The sequence below is a fragment of the Fusarium falciforme genome, chromosome 12, assembly GCF_026873545.1.
Source record: "Fusarium falciforme chromosome 12, complete sequence".
Classification (NCBI taxonomy): Eukaryota; Fungi; Ascomycota; class Sordariomycetes; order Hypocreales; family Nectriaceae; genus Fusarium; species Fusarium falciforme.
The window spans coordinates 197,585-217,490 of NC_070555.1; the positions used below are offsets into that span (position 1 = coordinate 197,585).

The window sequence follows — 19,906 nt, forward strand, 5'->3', positions numbered from 1 at the left end:
GAGAGTATGGTGTTCATGTCTTGACGATGGTGCCGGTTGTGGTCAGACGGTCAAGACGAGGTTAAGATTGGTTTTAAACATGGCAATGTTCATGCCGAGGCCTTTATCTCCTCGTCAATGCATCCATCGTCTGCGGCTGCGGCTGACTGGGGCTGTTCCGGGTGTAGGATCGACGTGCCGATTTACGGGCAGTGCAAGAATGTTGGTCGCACAAGATTGCGTCATATTATTGGCCACAAGTTGTACAAGACAAAGACGACCCTTGGTCACGCAGAAACCCAATCCAAAATGACGCTTGAGAGGGTCAATCACCTTCTGCATGCAGCATAGCCACTGCGACCTCGCTCCCGAATAGCCGAAATCATCTGATGCCGCATCACAGCTATTGGTCAGCTTGGTCTGTCTCTGGTTCATTAGCTCGACATCAGCCACCGCCCGACCAGAGAAGAGATCTCGCTTGTTGGTTGACGGGGCCGATCGTTCCGCATACACAGGCAGATCTACGGCCAATCGTCCAAGCTGAAGAGGTGCCACAATTTCTAGAAGCCTTGGAAGGCAGCAGTATTTCCATTGTGCCTTGCGGTGTGGCTGTGGCATGTGGAATGTGAAGATCCTCTCGTGATGCTGCACGGGTGTAATAATATGTTGTCTCTATAGGTAGTAATATGCACCTTGACGCGTCTTCGGCATCCGAGCTGCTGTCAATCCATGAAATTTATCGCTGTACAATGTGGCAAGCTTCAAGTGGCTTTGACGTCGAGGCTCGAATGACACCGCCAACAACAATGCATGGCGGCCTTCCTTGCTTCGAGGCATACTCCTCTAAGGCAGAATATGATTATGTTGGTATTATTGTTGTTGTATCGATGACGTCTGCAAGAGGAGTCATCAGGCACAATGTCAAAGAACATAATAGTTGACACATGACAGCATTAAAACCCAATGCTGTAAAACACCGCAACCTGCCTAGATCAAGGTTAACGCTCTATAAAACTTAAGGGAGCATACAAGTTTTGGAGACCAGCGCAAGTCTAGACTTACATCAGCCACAGGTTGGTCATCCCCGGTGTAACGAGCTGTCCTTGGGTTAGCAGTCTTGGCTGCATCAGTGCCACTATTTTCCAGACACCAAGATATCAGGCACATCTAGGTTGAATTACAAGGACGAAGTGGATGAAATTGAAGCTCCAAGTAAAATCTATTCATACTTGGCGTTGGATACCAGTCAAGTTCGTCCTCGCGCTTAGAGCACGCTGTCTCAGAAGCCACAAAGAAAGTAAGACGGTACGAGATTAGTCCGCTCACCAATCAGCAGCCGGCTTATCATGGCGATTGTGACTCCCCCAACCACTATTGTACGTGTCATTGACGACCAGAAGCAGTCTTACTAGCCGTTTTAAGTAAGACGGGAGACTATTTCGGTGTTTTGAAAAGTCCGTGGCCAGCTACATATACGGCCTCTAGAGTAGACGCTACCACTACCACGTCTTGGCATTTCTCTCTCTAATAGAATTACTTTCCTACTAGAATGGAGTCGTTAAGAGTCCTTATCGTTGGTGGTGGCATCGCCGGTCCAGCTCTCGCACACTGGCTATCACGAGTCGGCGCCAACATCACCCTCATCGAACGCTCTCCAAGCATCCGAGCGTATGGCCAACAACTCGATCTACGCGCGCAGGGCGTCCCAATGATGAAAAGGATGGGCATCGAGGATGCTATACGGGCTGTGACGGTTCACGAGTCTGGCACTCAACTCATCGATCTCAAGGGCCAGACCAAGGCCTTTTTCCCAGCTGCTCCAAGTGGCACCGGAAAGCAGAGCTTCACGTCCGAGTATGAGATCATGCGCGGTGACTTTGTCCGTATTATATATGGGCTTACTGAGAAGCGCGAGAATGTGAAGCATCTCTTCAGCACAACCATCGACTCATTCACCCAAGACCCAGAGGACAATCCCACCGGCAAGGTTCACGTCAAGTTCCATGATGGTCACAACGAGGACTTTGATCTTGTTGTCGCTGCTGATGGAACTGGCTCAAGGACTCGAAAGCTCATGCTTGGTCCTGACGCTCCAGATCCACGACATCGGCTGGGAGGCAACATCGGCTTCTTCAGCGTCCCATCAAAACCAGGGGACTCAGACAGGATGACATTCTGCCATTTACCCGGAGCCAGCGTATCTCGCATCATCGGCACAAGAAAAGACTGTCCAGAACTTACGCGCGTGTACATGCACGTGCGCGGCAATGACCCTGCCCTCGATGCGGCACACAAGTCTGGAAATCTAGCAGAGCTCAAGAAGGCATGGAGCGATTTGTATCAAGGCGGTGGATGGGAATGTGATCGGTTCATGAAGGCATTAAGAGATGCTCCCGAAGCCGACGATCTCTACTCTACGCCACTTGAAGAGGTCAGACTCCCAGAAGAATCTTGGTCAAAGGGCCGAGTTGTTCTTCTCGGTGACGCTGCTCACAGCCAGACAGCAAATGGCTTTGGCTGCACATTCGCCTTGGTTGGAGCCTATGTTCTTGCAGGCGAGATTGCCACTCTCTACAGGAAGGACATGTTGTCTCCAACAGCAGCAGTGGTGCAGGGGGCCAAGAACTACGAGAAGAGGTATCGACCGATAGCCACTTCCAAGTACGGAGGGAATCAGTGGATCAAGGCCCTGATATCACCCAGGACAAGCTTTGGGATATGGTGTCTGCATTCCTTTGCAAGGGTAGTATCGTACTTTCAGTTTGATCAGGGGGCTGGGTTGGATGCGAAGACATCGGCTTGGAAGCTTCCAGACTATCCAGAGCTAGAGGGGAGTGCAGTTGAAGTCAAGTGAGCAGTCACTGGAAAGTCTTTCCTTGTACCATAGATCTCCTCTCCCTCATAACCCTCCTGCGAGTTGGATCACGAGGACAATACTAATATTATTTTCCATTCCACAATATGCTTCATCAAGGGCGCTCGGGTACGCAACGTGAGACATGCTCAAAGACTTCCAATGCATGGAGCTCTGCTTCTTTCGCATGACAAGTTCCGTGGCCAAGTTTATCTCCCGCGATCGCAAAGACCGCGTTTGCTTCGAACCTAACAAACGTGAAGTCGAAGTAGGTTTAGCCTAGGAACCCCAGCAAGGCAATAAGCGGAAAGATGGCCCCTATCTTTCCCTCTATCCTACGTTCAGACAACTATTGGGAGATTTCCACAGAAAAAGTTGGCACTAAAAGCCTATTAATATTTATTTTACGCAAAATCATGTCATCGCACGCTTGTTTCTGAAAGCCTAGAATCACTCCCTTGAGATCCTTGTAGACTAGACATTCGATACTCTCGATGGTGAAAAATCCCCCTCCCTGAACTAGAATTATCTTTCAAGCCTGGTAAGCTGAGCGTGTCGTACTCCTGACGGGTTGACCCACGCTCTGAATCAAGGGGATCTTCCCTGGGACTTCTAGGTGCCTGAGGAAACTCCGAAGGGGGTTGAAAAGCAACGCTGGGGCGGCTAGCGGCGTAGCTGTTTCCGGAGGAGAGGCCCGGGATGACCTTACGGAAGATGGGTCTGAGTAGGGCAAGACAACCTGGGCAATAGGTTAGCAGCTATAATGTATCAAAGGAGTGGACTACTTACTTATAAACACGGCCAAGTGAACCTCGACACTCCCCCAAACCATTGCCAGAGCAAACTCATACGGCAACTCGTTGGTTTTGGGGTTGTAGCTTTGTGACTGAATGATCTGAAAGATGGAAGCGATACCAACGCTGAGATATCATGTGAGCGGCCGGTCAGGCGGTGTAGTTGATAAGAGGACGTACAGAGATCCTAGGGCAAATAGACCGAGGACGGCAATCTTTTGTCCAAAGGGTAGCCTCATTCTAATAATTTCCCATATGGGTAGAGCCAAAATGATGAAATCCATCAAGCAATGTGTCAGGTCCGTTCCGAGATAGAACCTTGCGACGTGAGTAATGCACCGCGCATTCGTAATCGTTTTATCCCAGTAAGCCTGAACCGGTAGACAATGGAAAGTTGTGAGAAACGTGCGCAGGGTAAGCCATATCCCGCACATCACCATCAAGACGATAATGGGGATGCGTATCGATGAGAACTGAAAGAGGCGCCGGTAGAAGGAGAGAACTGCGAATTTCGTGAGGGCTATTGACCAGGCGTATAGGTATTCGCTGGCCCATAGCATCATGCGAGACTTTTCCATGTAGTAATCGATCTTCTCATCGCTATAGGGTGCGAGTTTCTGGCCGAGTTTGAAGCAAGCGGCCCCTGCCCAGCATCAATCAACACGAGGCAAACCTGGGAGATGATAGTTTATCACTCACATACGATAAGATCAACCGAATATGCAACTGCAAAGACCTATTCAAACTATGAGCGAGTGCTTCCTCTCTCAGCACCAGCGTCTTACCCAAGCGACGATGCACAACGCATCGTCATAACCCAGGCCCATCCGAGTCATCCGCCGCGCCTTGATCCTCAGTACAAGGGCCAGGGCGGCGGCGGGCATAGGAATGATAATGGCCGCATACACATTCGGAACCAACCCCGTCATGATTGAATTTGTGACGAGGGGAGGAGAATGACGACGAGAGGAGGCATTTGGAGCCAAGGCCGGTGGGGACAAAGGACGCACGAGGGAAAACCTGGGGAAAAGAGGGGCGACATGACCGACATTTATGCCGGGAGGGATATCAACGGGCTGGGCGGACAAGGGTCTTGCCACCTGTCTGACGAGTCACGGGGGGAGCTGTTATCTCTAGAGATATAGTAGCCCAGGGACGGATGTTCAGGGGTACTGTCTATCTAGACCCATCTCGGCTTATGAGCTGTCAACCACCTTGTAGCGAGGCATTCTTTGGGATTGTACGGAGTATTTCACTGGGAAACCTCCCGCAGATGCAGAAGTGGGCAGGCAGATGATTGCGTTGCTGTGCTGTGCCACAGCATGACCGAATGTCTTTTGTGCAACGCGTTAGCGTAGCCCACCTTTTCCCCAGACGCGCCCAACCATATTCGGTCTAGGGCTGGAGCCAAGTTCAGCCAAGAGCCACTGGATTGGGTGCCAGGTTTTTGCAGGCTCAGCTGTCGGGGGAGGGGGAGGCAGAGACACAACGAGGCAATTCGAGACAGCGTTGATCACTTCCTCGAGAGGATGGTCCCCCCGATATGCCAAGAGTCTCAATGAAATGGCTGGCTGAGGAGCTGAATTGATGATATCAAGGGTGAGGACCCGAGAATGCACATTAGTGGTGGCTTCAGGGATCCAATCCAAGTGGCTGCTGTGGTTGAGTTAGGTGGTCAGCACAGCCGGTTTTTCCAGCCGTTTAAGGCGCAGCGCGACAGTTGGGAAAATGCAACGGCCGTTCCATGCTTAAATACTCGTCTTTAGACAATATTTGAGGCCACGCGACCAAGGCACACAGTAACTAACAGTACAGTACTCTACACCAGAAGCCATCGACCCTTGAGCCATCCGGCGGCTCAGCTAATCACATTCACTACAATTATTCTTATCTCCAATGATATTGGGCTCAAGAAATTGCCCGCAACCGTTGCTTAGCATACGCCTCGCGGGAATTGAACCCGACTCCGACTCAGCCTCGGATCCGCTCCCGATAAGCATCAGATGAGCATTGCTTCACTCGATGATTGAGAGCAGCCCGACGCGTTGAGATGCTTTGCTTCACCGATGCTTCTTAATGGTGAAGGCAATGCAAGATCTTTTCCTTTTCCTGAATGGCTTGCCCAAGATTATGAGTGATCCATTGATAGTCGCACGCGAAAAAGGCGACGCTGTTGTCCAACCCTGTACCGAACATCAGACAAGACGGGGAGCACTGTCAGACCCAAGTGGGCTCGTTGGATACGCGAGTTTAAGGCAATTGTTCGAATTTCTATATGGAGATGAACTAGATTGATGGATGCTACATGCAAGAGCGAGAAGGAGGGAAACGCGAGTCCGACATTGAGCACAGTTGAGCTAACGCGCAAAGTGTTCATGTTGTGATGCTGTGATGGTAATTTCACCGCCAGCAGCTAACAGTGTGTGAGTGTCGTCTCGCCAGTAGCACCCAGATAGTCCAATAGTAGTATAGAAAATACAATATAAATTTACTTAAATATTCATTTAGAACTTCCAGTAACCGTCACTTGACTGACGCATTGTTGATTTATGAATTGAAGCGCGTGCTATGGGTGCCTGAAGTCCCTGCCTGAGGCAGCAAGCAACGCCACACAGCCTGACCAACCACGCAATCCATGGCAGCGAATGTCACCACGCCTTCGCCTCGTGATCAACCCGGGCCTTGGAACGAAACCAGACTCTCGATATCAAATGCCGGCGCGTATCTCCCTGACCCGAAGCTTATCGTGACACAGCGTCAAGCCGTGTGGAGCCTCGCATCCATGGCAAGACAAAATGAGGCGGAGGCGTGTGTTGATGCTCAGCCTTGGTGCAGGGATGTACTTCCCTATCCCATAAGTGGTCTTAAGGCTCCAAGCAGGTCACGACGAGGAGTTCAGGCCAACCATAGCTCTCAATACCGACAATACCTTTGCCCTTTACTGTAATCCGCCTAGGAAGTAAGTAGATAAATTATATGTCTTTATCAGTCGTGCTGCCTCAAACCCCCCATAGCAGGCGCTAGCTATTAACGACGTAACACGAATTAATTCTTCCGCTCTGATCCGTCACCTCGCCCCTTCTCCTCGAGCTGGTATATAATCAGGGCAGGGCATTTGTTGACATCATTCTCTTCCCATTTCTATATCCAACTGGGATAGCCGCAGCAAAATGGCCGCCCTCTCCAAAGGCCTCCACGGCGCGGCCTGCGTTCTGCTTCTGGCCCTGCAAGTTGTTTCTCTCACCCCTCTTTCTGTCTACTACGCACTCCCCAGTAGCCGCCCACATCGCGGCTACACCTTGCATCAGACACTGGCCCGCAAGTTGATGTATGATCTGATGATGCTCTACACCCGCCTTCGTTGGGTTACAACGCTACCTTTATCGCCTGGGGGCCTCGGCCATCGCTTCGTCCTCATCAAACCCGCATCACGCCCTGACATCTACCAAGGACCACTGCAAGATCCGACAATCCATCCCACGGCCATAAGCGGTACTTGGTATCCCCATGCCCCTGACCTATCGTCGCTCGTGGAGACAGAGCAGAAACCTGGCAAACTTCTCCTCCACTTCCATGGCGGTGGATACGTTATAGGCAGCGGTCGTCCCCTGGACAGTGGTTATATGGCCGGCGTTCTGAACCGTCATGTTGCTCCGATAGCTTTGTTTGCAGAGTACCGACTATCTCGTACTTCAGGGGGGAGGTTCCCAGCTGCATTGCAGGATGCCTTGACAGCCTATGTCTTCCTTCTTGACAAAGGTATACGCCCCGAAAATATCATACTGAGTGGAGATAGTGCAGGTGGACACCTCGTCATCTCCTTGCTTCGGTATTTGAGCGAGTACATGGGACCTGTTCTGCCTGCTCCGAGCCGCGCACTGCTCTGGTCTCCATGGATCGACGTACAAGCGGCGGCATCTGCAGCTGCTGTAGCCCAACGAAGGAATTACCGCACGGACTACCTTCCAGCAGCCTTTTCAGAATGGGCTGTAGCTTCTTTTGCCCCAGCTAACACTGTTGATCTTGCATCCCCATACATAACACTGCGGGATGAACCTTTCAAGACGCCCACAAAACTTTGGGTACATGTTGGATCTTTGGAGCTGCTCTATGATGAAGTGAGAGACTGGACACAGAAGATGATTGATGCTGGTTGTGAAGTATCTCTGAGGGTTGAAGACGGCGCCCCTCACGACATTGTTGAAAGCGCGTATCTTAATGGTTTTAGGGTAGAGGCGGAGGCGGCTGCAAGAGCTGCAGGAATGTGGTCCAGAAATGTCTAGGAGATGGAGCTTGTAATTGGGCCTGATTTCGTCATCGACGTATCTTTATTCGTTGCGAAATAGATATGCTAGAACAACATGAATTTCTGCAAGAGCGAGAGGCTGGCCGATGCAGCTACGTCGCCCCTTGGAAAAGGAGACCATGTTCTGCTCCATCGCCGCGCCTTCAGCAGTGAGCCAACGGTGAGGATCAAACTCACTGGCGCGGGGACCCCAAAGCTCTTCACTTCTGTGCATTGTGTATGCAGACATGCCAACGATGGTTCCTGCGGGCACTCTCTTGCCATCCACGAAAAGTGCGGCATGGCCGGGCACGACGCGAGGTAATCTCCCAGGGACCGGGCTCGCAATTCGCACACATTCCTTGACAGTGGCTGTGAGGATGGGTATTTTCTCAAGAGCCGGAAGGCTGGGGATTGTCTCCGGGTCAGGCATGTTCTCGCGGAGAGCTTCCGCAAGTTCCTCCTTGATAGACTTGCTGTTCATGATATGCCACAGGCCAACCGTTAGGCTGTAGGCCGTTGTATCAGAACCTGCAGCAAGAATATCTGTAGCTTCAGCTACCGCCTCGACTTCGGTACAGCTGTCCAATGCAGAGTATACCACAGGCCTTTCGACATCTCGCTTGGCCCTGTAGGCCTGCAGCGCTGCAGTGTTTGCCGCCTGCAATCGATTGAATGCTCGTGCCTCCTTGCTCAGCCGCTTTGCGATGAAGGCTGGCGTCCATGCAACAAATGCACGCACGAGTGGCTGATAGCACATGTCCCAAGTGAGATCTGCCATGGCGTCGAATGCCTCCAGATAGCTTCCAAAGAAACTATCATCCGAGGTGCTGACTTGATCCAAGCATTTGCCGGATGCATAGTCTGAGATGATGTCCACAGTAAGGCAGCGAAAGGCATTGTAAAGATTGACTTTAAAGCCAGGCGGCAGCTTTCTCAATCTCGCACTCAGGGTCGTCGCTTTCTCCGAGATCAACTCTTGGACATTAAGCACGCCAGCACGAGAGAAGAAAGGGTTGAGGAGCTTCCGCCGTTGTCTGTGAAGACCATGATCTGTCTCAACAAAGACGCTGTGAGGAGTGCCAAAAGCGGCATAGAAGTTTCCGTCCTTCGTCCAGGGATCATTTTGGCTGTATATGGTTTTGTACAAAGCTACGTCGGTGATGTGTAGCTCGTTTGGAGCAATTCTAATAGCATGAGAGTCTGTGATTACAGTGAGTAAAGAGTAATTTGCAACCTAAATCGTCCAAGACATACTGTATTGATTGTGAAGCTTTTCGAGTAGCGGTTCAAGCCGCCCGTCTAGCGAGTTCTTGTAAATCCAGTTTTGTGACAGAGCTGCCTCCCGAGGGCCTGGAAATTTCGCAAGAGGGTGGAAATACAAATTGTATATAGCATTGCAAATTTTCCATGCCAAGAAGCTTGTAGCGCCAAAGGTGATGAGTGCAAGGAATGACGCCCAAGGCTGGAGGGAAGGAGGAAGCAATAGCTCCAACATCCGTGTTACTGACACCCAAGCCTTGCTTTCCGAGACCTCATTCAGAATAGTGTTCATGTTGATGAGAGATTGGGAGGTAGCCCGGGTACGTGAATAATAAATGGAGGACTCGGAGGTTATCATGTCTATTCCTAGACCCGAGACCTAGCAATTTATAGAGATGAAGGCAAGCTTAATGTCGAGGCAAAGGTCCATAGCAGGGCTGGGGCACAGTGGAAAGTGTGTGGCACCCAACAAGAGGGCCTCTGACTAATACTTAGTTTATAAGAATCCTGATTTGCTATCCGAGTGTCTCCGTCACCGACGGAGGAAAGGGTACGATCGCCCATGACACTTCCTAGTACAGGGGTTTGTAGGTAGAGTTGTAGATAGCTAGCCACTGACCCAGTCTTTCCAGAGGCGGAGCCGCTCCGAAGGTGGCATGGCAGTTGCCGCCTCTCTCGGCCAGCAATGAACCACCCCCCCATAGTCTTTGAGAATCACTACAGGTCTCGGGAGTTGCAATTGCCATGAAGTGGAAATCCTACTCCACGGCCTTGCGTGTTTTTTGCATGATAGGCCAAGATGCTCAACACATATCTTTTCTGGAAGCTGTGAGTTGTGAAGTCGTTGAGAGAGAACTTGGTGATTAGCGGCAACGAATAGAGCATGCATAGACTTGCTGCCATATTGCCTCGGATGATAGGTATGGGCACGTACGTCAAGAAGTTGACGTATGAATAAGGCTACCTTAGAAGCTTCCAGTGGTTGAACGGCAAAGCTCGGATAAGCAAAGGTTAAGATGAAATAGATGGATGAAGCTAGCTACGATGACGAGCTAGGTGCCTACTTAGATAGAGTTGGGGAAAGGTAAAAACTAGAATAGGTCTCCCAAGTCCAGTCGGTGTAATACAATACAATCTAACGCTCCCTGTTGCCTCGAAATACTGCCAACAACGTAACTCTAGCCAGACGGTCGTTCAGAGCTAGTTCACCATGGCCGTGACACTTTGCTTGCCCAAGTAGTCCCGTATTGGCCACGTTAGAATTGTCAGGAGGCAAGTACCCAAGGATCGAGGTTTAGTCCTTAAACTCTGGCGTGTCGTCAACTGGGGGGCTGTTGCGGACAAATGCAACAAACTTGGATACCCAGTATGAGACGATCATTAATGGAGCCACGACCAGACAACACCCAAGCCTTACGTAAAACCTGTTCGTGTCGAAGGGCTTTGGAAGGTAGTTAGCCAGCATTACGGGGTGTACTCTCTCGCCGGCAACCACTTACCACGACAGATGTGCCACCACTCTTCTTTACCCACCCGAATGCTCTGGGGATCATCTCTGTCTCATACGACCGGAGCTGTCTTGTCACTTTCTCCGTGGTGGGTGCATTGCCGGATTCCGAATCCAGCGAAAGCCCGACCAAGAGTGGAAGGATTGTCGCTGTATCTCTTAACGCTTGGTTGCCTCCCATACCTCTTTTCCTTCGTCAGAATGGTTCTATCATGTAGACAAGATTCTTACCGTGAAGGAAGCATTGGATGTATAGCGTCACCCATTAGCCAGACACGTGGATGGCCCAGAGTTTCGTCTTGTGAGCTGCGGAGCTTGGCTCTCCAATCGACTGACGGCTCTGTACCTACCCTAGGCGTGTATGCGTAGAAGCTTGTCCCCTTGATGAGGTCTAGGATCTCATGACTAGGTGCATCATCAGAACATGGGCACAGTTCGTAGGTGGGTAAGAGAGGATTACTTACAATTGCGGTGCCCAATCCTTCACGCTACTTCGGCAGAATTCCCATTGCTGTTCCGCAGGCATGGTAGCCAGGCCTTCGGGAACAGTATTGGTAGGCACGAAGAGTCCAAACATACAGGACGAAAGAGTGTCATCGAAGTCGACTTCCGGCTTAGATTGTTCTCCCTCGTCTGGTCTACGCTCTGGGAGATATGCTACCAACTCTCAGCCTCATCTTTCTTTCCTCTGTTCCTTGTCACTTACCGCAAAAGTACATGGACTTGTTGTCCGCAAATGTTAGGACGGGCGTCTGATGCAGCTCGGGCGTCATTTTCAGATATCTTGATGTCGGCAGATCAGTTTTCAGCACAAGGTTGGTGTGTGTTTTGAGTGGTCGAATGTTATCTAGGCCGAGTTGTTTGTTGATCTGCTATGATGTGAGTAATTATTCTGAGCAAAACGGTTGGTTATGGTGAGTTATCAGCATACTCTGGAATGGCTTCCATCAGCTCCAATCAGTATGTCACCCGTGTCTGAGGAACCATCCTTGAACCAAACTTGGACCAACTCCCTCCCCTTGTCTTGAATGATTTCATATCTTTCGAATTCCTTGTTGTACTGAAGCTTGCCTGCATCATAGACGGGGTCGGCGAGTGCATCGCGGAGAATGACACGGTTAATCGGAGCTGATTTGCTGTAGACTGGAAACTTGGTGAAGTCCAAAATCGGCTTGAAGTTGCTGCCATAGATGACGGGAGCAGAAGAGATCCTGCCGCCCGATTTGCCAAATTTCGACACAATGCTGTGGATTAGGTCCTTGTCCAGGCATTCACGGAAGCCAGCTAGTGCATTTCCTCCCATTCTGATCTGATATCCTTCGCGCTTGATATGTCTGTCTAGTCGTTCATAGACAGCGACGTCGATGTCGTGGCGAATGAGCCCGTTTGCTAGAAGGCTTCCACTAAGCCCAGCACCAACAATAATGACTTTGAAAGGGGCCATGATTTATCAATGTAAACGAAGATATCAGTCTCTTACTGTTCTGAAGGATTACCACTGTTGTCAAACACTTGGGGCCGAGTACTTAAACGGGATCGATGTATGCTTCCAATCGGATTAATTTAGATCGATCTGATGCGGCGGGGTGCCGCCGAGGACGTTGTGGCAGGGTAAGGCGAGGTCAATTCTCCCACGACTGGTACTTTATGTCCTTTGGCCGATCCGCAATGTGAGTGAGACGGATGGTAATTGCCGACCCGTAAACATACAACATGGCAGCAACACTGGAGTGGTTTGGTACGGAATGGGGTCGCAATTATCTCGATACATGGCTGACAATAATCAGGAGCCACGACTTACCGCCTTAGGACAAATGGCCTCACCATTTTCCTCGACAGTTGGTTGGACAAACCGGCGAGGATGCCACGGTACTTGGAGCTCAAAGACGTCCAAGAAGCGGACTACATCTTTATCTCCCATGCGCACTTTGACCAGTATGTTGAGTGCCCTTCTGAAGAGGTACGGTTCACTGAACAGTTCAAGCCTACCGGGCTCAGATGTCATTGCCAAAAGAACGGGAGCAATGATTGTTGCGAACGGAGAAGCAATCAACATTATGCGCGAAGCAGGTGTCCCCGAAGAGCAGCTTCTCCCAGTTGGCGGCGGCGAAAGAATCCCTCTCTTCACAAAAGACATTCGTGATAAAGCTACAAAAGGACTAGTTGAACTGGAGATACGCCCCCCTGGAGCCCCGAAATCGCCTCACCCCTCGCTAGCAGTTGCAGCTGTGCACGTATGGCCCTCTCTGCACACCTTTATGCCAGAGGATCATCCAGAATTGATGGACACGGGCGTCAGATATGTTGGTGCTTCAACCGACTTTTTCTGTACGCTAAACATCACATTTGGTATGAAGCACGGCCTTCTTCGTTTAGGAGATCTGATACCTAGGGAGCAGATCGACCAAGACACACAAGCTTTCGTCGACTACGTCAATGACACAGAAAAGAACAAGTTCTCTCATTTTGATGGCGGGCAGCTCATGTTCAACATTCTGACAGACGGGAAGGCTCTTCTCTGGTCCGCACATCTCGGTGGGTATGAAGGAGTCCTGAGAGATCTTCAGCCACAGCCAGATGTGGCCATCATCGCCGTTGCGGGTAGAGCGAATCTGAATGGGCGGCCATTCGACGGCTCCGCTGCCGAGTTTTTGGTCAAGAAAGCCAGATGGATTGGCGAGCCGAACACAATCATATGGTGCTTGCATGACAAGAGGTGAGCCTCTCCTCCCCCCACATCGACTGTATAGCAGCTAAGATTTACTGACTGGTTCCAGCTTGGTGAAGCCTTTCAGTGTCGATACAAACGCCGCGACAGAGGCTATCCAGAGAGAGACAAAGTCCAGGGTCAAAGAACTGGTTCCGGGGAAGAGCTACAAGTGCTTCGACTGAGCCCTGAGCAATTTAAAAATGGTCACGACTCTATGCTGATTCGACATGCTCGACAATAATGTCAAGTCGCATCAAGTAGAAGTAGGAGCTTTGCATCAATGAGATTTGGAGGCTGTTGTGGACCGTTTATCTTTTTTGGTAGTCCTTGAAAGCTTATATATGTTACGTTTTTGCGTATTTATCTGAATGTTATTGAGTCGACAGACATAAATAGCTCTAGCAAGTGTAACACTGATTTGGGAGGTTCTCATTTCTCTGAGCTCATGTTGCCCATGCCCTGGTCCCACCGTTCCAGTCGAGAGGGAGGGGCATCTCGGTGACACCGAGACAGACATAAAATGCCGAGAGCCAGTTGCCTCTTGTCTCGGCGACATTGAACCAAGCTCCCCAGGAAGAGGTTGGTGAACAAGGGTGCTTTACCGGCCCAGCCCCACCTCAACAGGACATCGATAAAACAAAATGACAGCTTTGCCCTGCATAGGGCGCAGCGGCCCCGCCCCCGCAAGTCTGTTGGTGGTGGATTTTTGGGACGGGTGTGCTCCGTATTCCGTACGTCACCTGTGGCCGCAACACACAGCCCTTCTCCCCAAATCAATCAAGCTACATCATCGTCCCTTGGCATGGCACAGTCGGCTCCTTGTGTAGTCATTTCTTCCCTAACTGCGCTTGTGATGTTCCGATCGTCTCAGTGCGGTGTTGAAAGGGCCACAGTGTGTTGAAGGTGTGTCCGGCAAGCGAGGCGACTCATAAAAGAGCTTCGAAGGTGGCGAGGACCACTCTACCATGGCTCCCTTACCTGTCTTTAAGTGGTGTTAAATTGATCATGTCAGTCATCTTCTTCCTCTTCCTCGTTCTGGTTATTTGGGGGCCCACTGGCATGGTACACAATGACAATACCATAGCTTCCAGCCTGGGCGATTTTTTAGGATAACAAAGGCTTCATCTGGTTTGTTGGCTCCGTGGCTGGTTCCATTGATACTTCATATTTTGCCTTCTAGGCTTCAGGCAACTATGGGATAGGGAAAGAATCAAGACAGGCCACTTTCCCACGAAAGGTTTCGGAGCACTGCCCTCTTTCACATTGTAGTTCGCCTTGCAGATTTGGTCCGACTACCCTTCCCAAAGGAAGTCCTGTGTCATGCCGGGTATGTGCTTCCTCAGCGCCATACCATAGTCCCCAGCATTAGGCGTCCTAAGGAGAGTGTGAATGTGAAATTTAGCCGGCTCTTTGTTTGTCAAAAACACTCCTGAGTGATGGTCATATTCGATAATCACGACAGGGCTCTGGATACGATAGTAAAAAGAGTCGGTATCCTCAAATCCACCGATCCAGCAGAAATAGGTCTCATGAAACCAGCGTTTGCACTCAGTGAGGCGAAGGTTGCGAGCCTTCTCAGGCAGGTACAGGAGGTACTCGCGGAGGATCTCAGTGACGACTTCTTGCTGTTCTGCTGAGAGTTCCGAGACTAAAACACCTTCGTAGGGTACAACACGATTGTCGCGGTAAGCTCCGCAAAGATGCCTCTGGTCATCGTGGTTCCAACGTCCATGCGGCATTGCAGGATCTTTCATCTGTTGATAGATCTGAGCACGAGATTGCATATCCGGGAGCAAGTTCTGCATGAGCTGGAGGCCAAGCCTCTCCTCTCTTTCCAAGATTCGGGTTCCGCGATATTTGCCATGATCGATAAGATTCGGCTCGGCGCCCGTGAACCACGGAGAGAGAACCATTTGCCTCTTATAGAAGAAGGCATTCAGACATAAGTGATGCCCGTAAAACGAGAAACCCCACGGCTCCGTGATAGACGGCTCAACCCCGAAGAGGGCAAAGTTGTAAGAGAATTCGTTCATGACGGCAGGTGCTTCAACCAGCTCACCAAGAAAGCCATTGATACGCATAGCTGAGATTGCTTTCTGGTAGCCTTCCGGGGAGAGAGAGATGTTGAGAACTTGCAAGATTGCCGTCCGGAGTTCCTCAGTAACCTCATCGAGCCTAACACCTTTATCACTCAACAGAATCTCCGGGTTAGACCATGTACGCCATTCTGGAGAGTCGATGTGATAGATTGAGCGATCTTTTTGCTGGGGACTCATTTTGGCCAGGGCAAGCTTGGCTGCCCTGACGATGTCCTCGATGGGGATACCTTGGTCCTCAATCCCAAAGAGATCGGGTGTGACCTTGCCTTGATACCAATCAATTTTTCCTCTAGGGCCCTTTGTTCAAGTGATCCGACTCACCATCACTAGTAACACCTTTGAACGGTTCAGAAAGAAGTTTTTGCCAATGCAGGTACAGGCCATGGAGCCACGGCGGATTGCCATTTTCTTTAAACGCTCTAGCATACTCGTAAGAATTCTGCTTCTTCATTGAAGTGAACCTGTCGATACTCAAGTTGGGCAGATGTGCCCGAAATGCGCCCTCTCCTTTCGACAATGATGGCATCGTGGATTAATTGGATCGATGTGGATTTGGATAAAACAACTTCGTATTGGGGGCCTAATCAAAACGTAGGAGGGATCTCTGGCTTCTATGCCTGAAAGCTGTTCATCCGACATGTGCTTTTTTCTCGGCCGAGAGGCGATTCTCTTGTAGGGTAGCTACAAATGTCCCCAGTATCATCGGTCCCACCCCCACCTCTGTTCCGTGATGCGGCGGTGGGAAGTGGCCGATTGAATGTTTGTGGCAGGCTTACGGGGAGAGATCCCGGAGGGGGAATCCGAGCCGAGGATGTCGGACAATCTGAGTCCCCCTATTGGCAGATCAGCTTCAAACGTCGCAAACAACATTCCTCGAGTGAAAGTTGGATACGAGGACTTGACGGCCAGACGGTAAAGACTTCATATTCGGTGCTGTTTCCTTCCTGAACGAGGCTTCGCTACAGCTTTGTTGACCCAGGGTCCTGAAACTGCACGACGGTCTTCTGGCTCAGTTACCCCTCAAGGGCTGGGATTCAACTATAATAAAGTCTACATTGAAACTGCACTACAATGGCAGCACCGTCGTTCAATCGTAAGTACCCTGAGAGGTCGGCCTGCAGGCTGGGTGCAGCGTCATCCGTAATCCAAAGAACGGTGGCTAACTTACGTGCCAGGCCTTGTTCGTTTTGTTCCACGGTCCAACGCGGAAACGGTTTTAATTGGACAGCCTGTCTTAGATGACATCGACGTCGGGCTTGCTCTTTACAATGGTGAAAACGTAGAGGTCGAGGTATTTTCGGGGGCTTCAGCCTTGAACCCTGGCAAGGGAACTGGAACTTTGGAGATAATTGACCGAATCTTGTCACCTTTGGCTGCCAATGAAGTTGGGACAATTCGCTGTATTGGCCTGAACGTTTGTTGATACTTTTCCTTTGTGTTTACAAGTACGCCACTAATGGAGTTTATCCATATAGTACAAGCAACATGCTCAAGAAGTAGGCTTGGAGCTGCCTACCGTACCAACCGTCTTCTTGTAAGATGTGTGATATGGACACAATTCGCAGTTCTCTACTAATCTTGGCATCTAGAAAACCGAGCACTTCCCTAGGGGACCCTTGGCCTGCACCTACAATCCTCCCCAAACTAACCCAGCTAGATGATTGTGGAGACTATGAGGCCGAGCTCGCCGTCGTCATCGGCAAGACTGCCAAAAATGTGTCTGAGCTAGAGGCTATGAACTATGTGCTGGGTTACACTGCTAGCAACGACATCTCGAGCAGAACTAGCCAATTTGCCCAGTCGCAGTGGTGTTACTCAAAGGGCTTCGATGGGGCTTGCCCGATAGGTAGACTACCCTCATTCGGTCTCTAAAAGCTTCTAACAATTCCAGGGCCAACACTGGTTTCAACTGCGGTTGTGCCCGATCCTTCCGACTTTCGAGTGCGTGGTCTTAAGAATGGCTATGTCATGCAAGACTGTGGAGTAGAGTAAGATAACCATTACTATATGAAGGCCTCCCTCAGGTACCGTTGCTGACAGAGTCCGGCGAAAGCGACCTGATCTTCAGTGTTCCGAGACTTGTGAGCTTTCTATCTCAGAGCACTACCTTACCTCCGGGAACCGTAATCATCACTGGGACCCCTGCAGGAGTTGGGGTGGGAAAGTCGCCCAAGGTTAGTCTCCGTCACGGAGACCTGTTCAAGGTTGAGATAACGCCACACATCGGTACACTCATCAATAAAATCCAGAATGAATGAGGAGAAAGACAGTTAGGGCTGATAGAAGGTTGTAGAAGGAGTGTCTTCTCGCTTTAGACTAGGAGATAGAAAAAGTGAATGCTGAACCCGAGCTTGCATCTACCGTCACTCATCCCTTATTCAAGAAGCAAGGGAATTTGCTCCTTGAGATGCTCCACTATCGCGTCAGGACCTTCATTAACCTGAAGACCGTAAGGAATTGCATGAGTTTTGATGTCAGGAATGATGGACTTTGCAATCTCGCGCATTTCTGTGCTATCCTCAATCGTCCACATCGAGGCGCAAAACTGACCATTCAGTATCAGCTCCGCTCACTCTACATGCACTTTGGCAAGTCCAACTTACGAGTATATGGGGTCGAAATTCTTTGACCTTGGGCTCTACCTCTTCCTTGTCTGCAGGTCTCGTTAGTTTCTTGACTTGCTCAACTGACTCGATAAAATCGCGGCTGACTGATACAGTTGGCAACATATTCGATTGTGTACTGATCTTTGAGGTCATCCACCACCCGTCCAATGAGCCTTTTGGCGCGCTCGGGTGCATTGTTCACGGTGACGAGCCTATAAGGGCCTTTGGGGCTAGCGAGTGTCATCTTTGAGAAGTGTCGTTGTTGGTGGAGTGTTGACTAAAATTGGTGAATTATGAACTGAAAATTGAAAATCCAAGCTTTAGTGGGATGAGGTTTCGTCCTATTTATGTTGCAGGGACTGAGAAACACGGAGCCACAGAATGGCTTTTTCACGGCACTAGCGTCATTCCCCGAAGCCGTCCAAAAGCTCTGACGGACAGAGCTGTGAGCAGGGGATGGTTGATTCATGGTATGCAAGGAGCAATCAATCTCCAATTTTGTGAAGGCGATGTGTTTGTCTGTCTGCTTACTTGTTTTCCATCCGAGCAGCCGTCTCTGTCTTGCCTTGATTGGGTTCTCTGGTTGTATGATGCCATTGACTCCGATGGCGGAAGTGGAGGATTTGGTCTCGGGGTCTACGCAACGGGGCCGATTCTGCCCAGGGCTGGGCGGGGGTGGAGGTGGGGGAGAGAGGAGGAGAGGAGAGGCTCCAGGAAGCTCGGGACCGGCCGGGGAAGGGTGTCGGGCAATCCCCACTCGTCGGGCCGCCGAAGTGAGCTTCTTGCGAATGTTATGCAACGGATGTAAGGGTTCGGTGCATTCCCGCGACAGCCACGGTGCTGCTACTGCTGCTGAAAGAATCAAAGAAGAACAGTCACGGCCAGAGAGAGACTAGAATTGTTGAGGCAAAAACTCCGGATTGCTTGCATCCAAACTGGCATACGTCTCACCTCCAACCACCTCACTTCACGTAAGGAACTCCATCACATACCTTTATTGCATATGATTGACTGGCAAGACAGTAAAGCCTCCAAGGCGTCACCATCAAGGACGAAGCAAGCCAGCCATAAACCCACTCGCATCTTCTTTGCCGTTGTTACCTATCTCCAAGACTCACCCCACGGCGCGCTCGCTTCGTGCACCATGTCCAACAGGTCTGAACCGCCCCCAAGACAACGGGCTTCTCGCGCATGCAACACGTGCCGGGTCAGAAAAGTCAAGTGCACTTCGAACCAGTCCTCGGGTCCTTGCGTAAATTGCAAGCGATGCCAGACCCAGTGTGTATTCGATTCGGGATTTAGGGCCAAACGAGGGTAAGTTCGTCTGGGCAAGTCCGCTCTCGTCTAGCTAACCCTCTTGTCGTCTCCAATTACGGAAACGCAAACGGACCAGTCACCGAGGCGAGATGAAGCCTGGGAACTCAACAACTGGGATGGATCCCTTAGCAAACCCGCCGGTTGCACCCACTCCCATCATTCTCGGGGTTGCCGATTTCCTACCGCAGCTGCCAATGGACCCGTCCGGCTCGACTTCCACCAGCTCCCCTAAGCTTTTCCAGACCCCATCCTCAGTAGGTTGAACATCTCTTTTAAGTTAACACAGAATATTTGACGGCTCCGCTGGAATAGTTCGGCTTCGATGAAGGCCTCCAAGACAAATAAACTACCACCGACTACTTGTTCCTTAAAACACCACGAACGGGGGACATGTTTCCTCAGGACTTGCAGTTTCTGGTGAACGAATCATGCTTCCTTACACCTAGGCGAGATCTTCTGGATGCCCTTGTCTGGGAATACTTCCTCAATGTC

At 50.5% G+C, this 19,906-nt stretch overlaps 8 protein-coding genes across 8 annotated transcripts; 3 read left to right on the forward strand and 5 right to left on the reverse strand.

Moving 5' to 3' along the window:
• Positions 1 to 1,528: 1,528 nt before the first annotated feature.
• Positions 1,529 to 2,833, forward strand: NCS54_01380100 (FAD-binding-3 domain-containing protein; the record flags this gene model as incomplete). The annotated part of the gene is made up of 1 exon (XM_053158973.1): positions 1,529 to 2,833. The coding sequence occupies one exon, from the start codon at positions 1,529 to 1,531 to the stop codon at positions 2,831 to 2,833; it is 1,305 nt and encodes a 434-aa protein (XP_053014948.1).
• Positions 2,834 to 3,252: 419 nt separating this feature from the next.
• Positions 3,253 to 4,556, reverse strand: NCS54_01380200 (Hypothetical protein; the record flags this gene model as incomplete). Its single annotated transcript, XM_053158974.1, has 5 exons — positions 3,253 to 3,572; positions 3,623 to 3,753; positions 3,808 to 4,270; positions 4,327 to 4,363; positions 4,413 to 4,556. 5 exons carry the CDS (start codon positions 4,554 to 4,556, stop codon positions 3,253 to 3,255), a joined length of 1,095 nt encoding a protein of 364 aa, XP_053014949.1.
• A 3,399-nt stretch (positions 4,557 to 7,955) lies between these two features.
• NCS54_01380300 (Hypothetical protein) lies at positions 7,956 to 9,467 on the reverse strand (the record flags this gene model as incomplete). The annotated part of the gene is made up of 2 exons (XM_053158975.1): positions 7,956 to 9,115; positions 9,170 to 9,467. 2 exons carry the CDS (start codon positions 9,465 to 9,467, stop codon positions 7,956 to 7,958), a joined length of 1,458 nt encoding a protein of 485 aa, XP_053014950.1.
• A 1,480-nt stretch (positions 9,468 to 10,947) lies between these two features.
• On the reverse strand, positions 10,948 to 12,126 carry NCS54_01380400 (Hypothetical protein; the record flags this gene model as incomplete). Its single annotated transcript, XM_053158976.1, has 5 exons — positions 10,948 to 10,980; positions 11,033 to 11,087; positions 11,147 to 11,339; positions 11,389 to 11,554; positions 11,614 to 12,126. 5 exons carry the CDS (start codon positions 12,124 to 12,126, stop codon positions 10,948 to 10,950), a joined length of 960 nt encoding a protein of 319 aa, XP_053014951.1.
• Positions 12,127 to 12,395: 269 nt separating this feature from the next.
• Positions 12,396 to 13,574, forward strand: NCS54_01380500 (Lactamase-B domain-containing protein; the record flags this gene model as incomplete). The annotated part of the gene is made up of 4 exons (XM_053158977.1): positions 12,396 to 12,420; positions 12,470 to 12,617; positions 12,667 to 13,398; positions 13,460 to 13,574. The coding sequence occupies 4 exons, from the start codon at positions 12,396 to 12,398 to the stop codon at positions 13,572 to 13,574; spliced, it is 1,020 nt and encodes a 339-aa protein (XP_053014952.1).
• A 1,110-nt stretch (positions 13,575 to 14,684) lies between these two features.
• Positions 14,685 to 16,017, reverse strand: NCS54_01380600 (Hypothetical protein; the record flags this gene model as incomplete). The annotated part of the gene is made up of 2 exons (XM_053158978.1): positions 14,685 to 15,757; positions 15,813 to 16,017. 2 exons carry the CDS (start codon positions 16,015 to 16,017, stop codon positions 14,685 to 14,687), a joined length of 1,278 nt encoding a protein of 425 aa, XP_053014953.1.
• Positions 16,018 to 16,562: 545 nt separating this feature from the next.
• Positions 16,563 to 17,749, forward strand: NCS54_01380700 (FAA-hydrolase domain-containing protein; the record flags this gene model as incomplete). The annotated part of the gene is made up of 6 exons (XM_053158979.1): positions 16,563 to 16,584; positions 16,667 to 16,905; positions 16,967 to 17,025; positions 17,081 to 17,337; positions 17,383 to 17,479; positions 17,545 to 17,749. 6 exons carry the CDS (start codon positions 16,563 to 16,565, stop codon positions 17,747 to 17,749), a joined length of 879 nt encoding a protein of 292 aa, XP_053014954.1.
• A 116-nt stretch (positions 17,750 to 17,865) lies between these two features.
• On the reverse strand, positions 17,866 to 18,341 carry NCS54_01380800 (Hypothetical protein; the record flags this gene model as incomplete). The annotated part of the gene is made up of 3 exons (XM_053158980.1): positions 17,866 to 18,036; positions 18,095 to 18,144; positions 18,203 to 18,341. The coding sequence occupies 3 exons, from the start codon at positions 18,339 to 18,341 to the stop codon at positions 17,866 to 17,868; spliced, it is 360 nt and encodes a 119-aa protein (XP_053014955.1).
• Between the last annotated feature and the right edge of the window lie 1,565 nt (positions 18,342 to 19,906).